An 8,783-nucleotide genomic window follows, 5' to 3' on the forward strand; every position below is an offset into this window, starting at 1 on the left:
AAATTCGTGTCATCATCGATCATCAACTCAGGTCGTGTTTATTTGAAGTTGTCCTTATGTTCTGTAGGCTGGAAGCTAATTAATGCAAAGGGAATAGATAACATACAAGATTGGACCACAAAGTCTTTATTCTGATCTATGAAAATGATATATATGAGGAGATCATTAGGGTGCCAAACATGGTAAATCCGTACCATGCTGATTATCACACAACACATAAATGAAAATAAAAATACACAACACATAGTTGAAATTAAAAATAAGCTAAATTGCACAAAATCCACCCGTAGTTTCATGAAATTGCACCAAATCTCTATACTTCTAAAACTGCGTCAATCTCCCTCGTGGTTTCATAAACTTTGCGTCTAACCCCTCAGTGGTCCTTATTTAACGGTATTTGACCTAAATACACTCAAACTGTGAATAAATTTTAGAATCTCAATTTATAAACCCCTAAAATTACAAATATATTTATTTATTTTAATATTTACCCTAAAAAATAGTAAATATATTAAAAAAATAGTTATTTTTCTGAGGTTTTAAAGTTTATTTTTACCATATTTTATGCTAAATATATAAAAAATAAATATATTTATAATTTTAAGGGTTTAAAAATTGAGATTTTAAAATTTATTCGCAATTTAAGCGCATTTAGGTCAATACCGTTAGATAAGGACCGCTGAGGGGGTTATACACAAAGTTTATGAAATCACGAGGGAGTTTGACGCAGTCTTAGAAGTATAGAGGATTTGGTGCAATTTCATGAAACCACACGTGGAATTATATATTATTATTATTATTATTATTAGTTAAGTTTCTCCATATACATCATATCTCATAGTCATCTCACATTACATTCACACAATAAATTAAATTTAAAAATAAAAAATACATCATGACTCTGCTAATAATACGCTAAAATTTCAACAAGAACTTACAATGAATCCCACATAATTCTGTTTGGACCACATTATAGCGTCTACTACAGTTATTTTCTATTATTATTATCATTATTATTGTTTAATTGTGTTAGTTTTCTTGAGTATGGTATTATTTAATTTGGATAGTTTCCTTATATTAGTATATGTATTAATCATGTATTATTTAATAATGAAAGATTCCTTGTAATTTAGAAAATTATTATATATATATATATTGTAATTTCTCCAATGCTATTAATAAGATAGTGAAGAGTTAGGCTGTTAATTGCTTTCTAATCAGTATCATACTAAGTAATTTTAATTTATTGTTTTAACGATTAACTCAACACTTATAATACTACACAGTCTCGTGAAGGAAAACCAATTTGGTTACAGACACTAGTTTAATAATTTAATTATAATATTATAATATTATGATATTATTTTATGGTATTTAAAAATATATATATATAACTAAAAGAATTTTAAAATGTGTGTTTAATATTTAATATTTTAAACATTATAGATCAATAAAATATATACTATATAAATATTATTTTGTAGAGAATAAAATTTTATGTAATAAAAATATAAGAAACAAGACAACAATTAAAAATACAACAAAAACAAACTATATAAAGCATGAAAGTACATAATTAAATCCTTTTCACTCATAATTACGATGTTATCCTATTCAATCTTGATCATTTAATTATACACATGTTTCATCCGATGACCACGTTTAATTAGCATAGTTTTGACACTTATAGCGTTAGCACCGTAGCCACCGTCTAATAAGAAATGAATTTTCTCTAAAAATCTTGCATCATTTTTTCCTCCGATATCATGAATATTTTATGTGTTTTTTTACTTCCAAATTCATTCTACGCGTGTTTATCTATTTCTGATATTTCGATTGTAAGTATGAAAGTTATCATTTTTCACATTCTTGAAGACTATTTATTCTCCTCTAAACAAAATACTTTCAATGCTTTGAACTTTTATATTCTACTCTAAGAGTGTGTTATCTTTGCTCTTGTGCTCCAGTTTTAGATTTCTATTTTTATTTAAATAGTTTTTTTATGTGGATTTTTGTAAGATTGAAATAATATATTTTTATTGAAATTAAGTGCAAAGAAAAACAAATCCTAAAAGTTTCGCGCACTTTAAATATCACTTTACTTCACAACTGAATATCTCATTCTTGAGTTATGCACCCGCGATTCTGGTATTGCTCTGAAGAACATTAGATTGAACATGGGAACGAACATCAACCAAAAGAATTTTCACCAAAATTTTACTAATCAACTGCCACCTGACCAGATCTATCGAACCACTAGCCGACCATTACAATGCTAGAAAGACTTTCGACTCAAGGCACCACCGCAGATTCCAATCACAAAGTCACCGAGAGTTTCTCATGACCACAATCAATGTCCGATGCTATCCAGTCCATTCCACCAACAAACTTCTTCAAATCAGGCTCTGATACCGATTGTTGGACCGGGCAATTCAACACTAATATAATAATGTCCACTTTGGATCGAGTCAACACAAATTTGTTTTTAGACTTCATCTAAAATCTCATCTAGTAAAATCTGTCGTGGATTTGAGTTTGCATCCTAACACCTAATTGAACATTTCTTCAAATATCCTTTAAAGGATATGTTAGTTAAATTGTAGGCTGATAATAAACTTTTCAAAATTAACAATAAATACAATAGAAATATTTAACATTGATATTAGTTTTTAAAATTTAAATTTAAAATATATTCAATATTAGTATTTTTTTTTTGTAGAATACAAAATTTTATAAATTATAAAAATATTATAAAATAAAATTGCAATAAAATATTTAATAAAAAATATATAAACAAATTATATAAATATATATTATCAATGCACATGCCCAGAGGCGGAACCAGACCAGGATGAAAGGGGGGCTAATTTTTAAAATTTTGAAACGATCATCATCTATTTGTTATCCAATAATTTTATTAATGGAGTTATCATATTTCGAAAATCTTGCAAAATATCAATTACATTGACAACTGCATATTACAAGATGAATTTTGTATTATATGAAATTGATAAATAATAAAAATATTTATTAAAAAAAAACTGTTAAAAATATCATTTCCTGTGTATTTAGTTGAGAAATTTTTGAATTTTTTTTTTAATTATTATTTATTAATTTTTTGTTCATATCTATTTTTATATTATCAAAAAATTATCATAATATAATTTTTTTTATTATTCAAAATTTAAATTTTTACATAAATATTCTATCAATTTTTTGTAATTTTTTAATTTTTTTATTATTTTTTATTATATATTATAAAAAAATAAAAATAAAAACAAAAAATTAAAAATTATAAGTGGGTGGGGTGTGGGGAGAGGGGCTGGAGCCCCCTTGCTCCCACGTACATTCGCCCCCTTCACATGCCATATGCCCCAATTAATGGGATACATGGCATTGCGGAATATCAAAGATGCTTTCGAGACAAACACTCTATTCTTGCAACAACATTTTTCAATTGGATACCCTAAAAATAATAATAAAAATATAAAATATTTTATACTTCCATAATAAAAATAACGTAATATAGATGAAGTAAGATCGTCTCTTTAGGGATTCAAAAAGGTTTTATTTTCGAATGTTTAATATATAGATATAATAAAAAGGGAGGTTTTTAGAAGTTGGAAATAAAAATAAAATAGTAAACTAAAAATCTACGACTAAAAGATAAATTCAATAAAAATAAGCTTCCAGTTTAGGAATGAAATTGATCATCGATAAACAGTTAATTTCATTGGTTTCTAAATAAATTAGATATAGTTACTGACACACACCTAATAACCAACTCTTCCTTAATTTTTCGACAGTTTAGATACGCCCGTCAACTGCTTCCCTAATTAGACCATAACTTTAGTGACGCTACAAAAAATTTATTAGCCGAACTAAAAAAGCCTAATATAATTTAACAATCACCTATGCAGAATTTTTTAAAATTGATTCCGTGCTTTCCTAACGGTGCATGCTATTAGTTGCTACTTGAACCAAATTAAAACACAATTACGGATGCCTAATTTAGTTTAACAATTAATCTTTAATCTAATCAAAATACATGGCCGCAATACCCAACCAAGTAAAAGATTATTAGATATTAAAATCAGAAATCTAAAAAAAATAATATAAATCAAAACAAATGTACTAGCTAGAAAAATAATATAAATCACAAATTCATACAAAGTTGTTTCGTTCACTCATAAACTAGAAAAATAATCTACTAGCTAGTCATGTGAAAGAAGAACAAACATAACAAAAATAAACATCTCCTAAGATTGATCAGATTGATGGGAAGAACCGAAAAATATTTCTCTTTCTTGCCCTTGGGTCGATTTATTCTTGAGACTATTCTGCACTGTGTTCTCTTCCTTGGCAACATGTATTATGGATTGTCTTAATTTTGTAACAATTGGGTTTGGGTCTTTTAATTATTTCTTCAAGTCAATTGAGACTTTTTGTTCTTTTTTTTTCCTTGAAATTCTACCTATTTTATTATTTTTCTTCTGCAAATCATAAATAAATAATATATATGAATTCAATCAAAATCAATCAAATATCGAAAAAAAAATCAACCAAATATCGAAAATAATATGTATATTTAACGCATGCGATTTCTGGCTATCAAACACATAAAAGATTATTTCAAGTAAAAACTCGGCGGATCCAAAATCTCTTCAGTTTTTTATTTTTCTTTTATAATTTCCTGGGTGTCTGCGGCTGCCCTAAGGGTCAATTAGTACTAACAGTCGATTTGAGAATCCAACTATAAATAGAAGTCCTGATTTCCACTACTTCATTCACAGCCTGAGGATTAAAGCAATCCATACAGATAGCAATGGCAGCAAATGGCAATGTTACAGTTTTTCCGAAGGATCAAGCATTCACGAACATCAGTCGCAATGATTTCCCTTCGGATTTCGTTTTTGGGACTTCAACTTCTGCTTACCAGGTGTGGCTATGGCTATGGCTATGGAGCATCCATAATTCTCAATCATTCTTCAAAGGACTTTAATAAATTATAAGGGATTCAAGATTAAAACATTTTTTTATTTGTCAGGTCGAAGGAGCCGCGGCCGAAGGAGGCAGAGGCCCTAGTGTTTGGGATACTCACACCCTTGGGACTCCTGGTTGATCTCTCTCTCTCTCTCTCCATTTCTCTGTATTCGTGTGTATGTAATGCTGTCCATAACTTTTGATGAATTCAGGTAAAATTGGTGATGGATCCAATGGAAATGTTGCTGCTGACATGTATCACAGATATGAGGTTCCTGCTGTTGCTCCCTCTATTGGATTGCAATTTTGTCCAAATTATGATACTATTACTTTTGGCATGGCCGTCGTGAATTTTTTTGAGGCCCTGAGGAAAAAATAAATTATAAGCTCTATAAATATATTAATAAAATATATTTTTAAAATAATATCATCCACATTGACATCGACTGGACAAGAGGTTAAAAAGGACAGTGTAGCTATATCGTTTTAAGAAAAGAAAAAGAAATGACTGAAGGATGGTGAAAGAGAGAGAAGAGAGGGGGATATGAGTTTGGTCTAGGTGACTAGCCCCAGTGCGGCAATGTGTGAAGTAGAAAAGTGTAGGCGATTAAATTGGAAAGATGGGTGAGGCAGGTTAAAAAAAAGATATAAGAAAAAATATATGATTTAAAGTTTAAAATTTAATTTTAAAATTAAAATGGATTGTTGTGAACAATAAATAATATAAAGGAAAAGTTAAAATTTAAATTTAAAATTTAATAATAATAATAGGCAATATTTTAAAATATAAACTCTATTTTATTAAGGCCGTGAGCTACACCCTACTCCAACTAAGAGCCGCCACTGATGACTTCCGGAACGTTAATCAACACACCTTAAAATAGAATACAATGCAGAAGACAATTAACACCATAATTCAATGCCGACTACTAATTGCAACATAAATTAAATGTTTACAAAAGAAATGTAACTAATTTTCACGGATCGTAGTTCCAATTATTCATGAACTTGATTGCCTTGACAGGATGATTTTAGGACGATGAAAAGCATGGGTTTGGATGCCTATAGATTTTCGATTTCATGGTCAAGAGTCTTGCCTCGTAAGTTACAATTAGTTAATGAGCTACAAACAATTGGTCGATCATAATCTTGATTTTAATCTTAGCTCACAGGTTTGTTGTTTAATGTGTTTATTTTCTTAATTAGAGGGAAAAATTAACCTTGGAGTTAACCAGGAAGGAATTGACTTCTACAATAAAATGATAGACTCCCTTATCGACAAAGGTGTGTATCCAGACCAATGGCTCAAATCTCTGTCTGTCTCTCTCTCTCTCTCTTTCCCTGTGTCTCTCTCCCTCTCTCTCTCTCTCTCTATATATATATATACATATATATATATGTAGATATATTTTGGCTGAGCTTGTTTGTTATTCTTGTCTTTTAATTACACACAGGTATTGAACCATTCGCTACTTTGTCTCACTTCGATCTCCCGGATTATTTGCAAAAAGAGTATGGTGGTCTTTTGAGTGAAAACTTTGTGTAAGTTGTGGAATTTTTTTTATAGATTTATTGCATTTTTTGAAAGCTTTTGAGAGAATTTTTATATTAAATTTGGTCGCGCCATACACTTCCTATGAAATTGCCAACTCAATTCATTTTCTTGATGTTTAATTTCAGGAAGGATTTTTACGACTACGCCGAATTTTGCTTTTGGCATTTCGGAGATCGGATCAAGAAATGGGCCACTTTTAATGAACCATATATCAGCTGTTACTACGGATATGTTAACGGGCTTATGCCGCCTAGTCTTGTGCAACCTATTATAGAAGATGGCGGCGACGGTGAACCTGAAATCAATATCAACTTATTTTACAGAGGTGTTCCTGCCAAAGGTTTAGCTCAAAACCGCAAAGCCACGGCCTCGCCACAAGATGTGTTCATTGCGGCGAAACACATCCTCCTTGCTCATGGGAAGGCAGCTGAATGTTACAGAGCCAAATTTCAGGTATTGTCCATAATTAAATGAATGTATAAATATATATATCAAACAACTATGAGTTAGTATTGAATTAAGGTATGGAATGTTCAGAAACACCAACAAGGTGAGGTTGGAATTGTAGTTAATGGTCCATGGAATGAACCTTATTCTGATAAACCAGAAGACATAGAAGCTTCCAAGAGAGCACAAGACTTCCAAATAGGATGGTGAGCTTCTGTCTAATTCTCTTTTAAATCTTAATTTGTCTACTCGATCGATCTTACAATTAATTAAATTGATGTTAGGTTTGTTGAGCCATTGTTGGGAGGTCAATACCCAAAAAGGATGCTAGAAAATATTTCTCCTCAATATCTTGAACCATTTAATGAAGAAGAATCGAAGCTGCTCAAAGGCTCCCTCGACTTTTTGGGGGTAAACTATTACTCATCCACCTATGCAGCTGACAATCCAAACCCTAGTGGTGTACCTCAGTGGGATTATGATCAGAAAATCAAATCATCAAGTAAGTTTTCGACATGACTCTTGCCAACCCTAATTAATCCTTTTGTTATTTATTGTGTTTTAGAAATGATAATTGACATATGTATGTGTAATTTTGCACATCTCTCAGCTGAAAAAGATGGATGGCCAATAGGTCCAGTGGTAAGTTACTTCGATGATCGGTTGGGGGATTAATGGATTAATAAACATTTACTACTACTTTGATAAAGATCGATTCATTTTATTACTGTAACATTACCAGTTTTACGATATCTATATATATGGCCTGATGCTTCAGATTGAGGGTCCATTGCCGCTTTACATAGTTCCATGGGGAATTCGCAAGTTGTTGAATTACTTTAACGATACGTACAACAATACCACGTACAACCTCCCTGCTATATACATAACCGAAAATGGTAATTCTAACACCATTTCCAAAAACTCTAGTAACCAAAACTCTTTGTAACTTCAATGGTATTTTATGATTTTGACATTGCTTTAGGAGCGTTTGAAAAGAACGACTACAAGCTCACTGCAAAGGAGGCAAAAAAGGATCCAATCCGGGAGAAGTATCTCCGCGATCATATTGGAAATCTTCTGGAAGCCACAAAGTAAGTTATTACTACAGATATCAAATTCATTCTTTAATCAATTAATCAACACCAGCCTTCATATTGGTTAATTGATTTTAATTTGGCAATGGTTGCATTCATTTAGAGATGGTGTCAACGTAAAGGGATACTTCGTATGGGCTTGGTGTGACAATTTCGAATGGTTCAACGGATACCTTGTGAGATATGGCCTCATGTACATCGACTTTATGAATTATCTGAATCGGCACCCAAAACAGTCAGCCATATGGCTAACCAAATTCTTGGCGAAAAGTGAAAATGAGAAATAAACGAGGGAGGTGGAATAATCTACACTGCTATGTATGGGAGTGTAAGCTTCGAATTAATTATCGCATTATCCACAAATAAACGACAGAGGTGGGATAATCTGCACTGCTCTGCATGGGAGTGCAACCTTCGAATTAATTATCGCATTATCTGTCCGTGTGCTTTTCGTGGTTCTTGTACGGTGTGATTGTTTGTATGTTTTTTGTTTATTAAATTTTCAATCGGCATAACTTTTACTTTCTTCGTCCCAACTCAAAATATTATTTTTACTATTTTTGTCGATCTTTAAATAATCACACATTGATACCAAAATAGTCTAATTTTTATATAAATTACAAACATACTATTATACATACAATTAATAATTTATTAATAAAGTATAAAAGGTAAAAATATCAAAATCATCTTACATACTT

The 8,783-nt window shown here is 30.8% G+C and overlaps 1 protein-coding gene across 1 annotated transcript; it reads left to right on the forward strand.

Moving 5' to 3' along the window:
* Positions 1 to 4,825: 4,825 nt before the first annotated feature.
* LOC127255465 (beta-glucosidase 13-like) lies at positions 4,826 to 8,369 on the forward strand. Its single transcript, XM_051280997.1, has 13 exons — positions 4,826 to 4,939; positions 5,048 to 5,117; positions 5,196 to 5,254; positions 6,008 to 6,083; positions 6,190 to 6,267; positions 6,438 to 6,525; positions 6,664 to 6,991; positions 7,076 to 7,191; positions 7,270 to 7,487; positions 7,596 to 7,627; positions 7,764 to 7,884; positions 7,971 to 8,079; positions 8,186 to 8,369. Exons 1-13 carry the CDS (start codon positions 4,826 to 4,828, stop codon positions 8,367 to 8,369), a joined length of 1,593 nt encoding a protein of 530 aa, XP_051136954.1.
* The last annotated feature ends 414 nt before the right edge of the window (positions 8,370 to 8,783 follow it).

The sequence above is a fragment of the Andrographis paniculata genome, unplaced genomic scaffold (assembly GCF_009805555.1).
Source record: "Andrographis paniculata isolate CXL003 unplaced genomic scaffold, ASM980555v1 Contig54END, whole genome shotgun sequence".
Lineage (NCBI taxonomy): Eukaryota > Viridiplantae > Streptophyta > Magnoliopsida > Lamiales > Acanthaceae > Andrographis > Andrographis paniculata.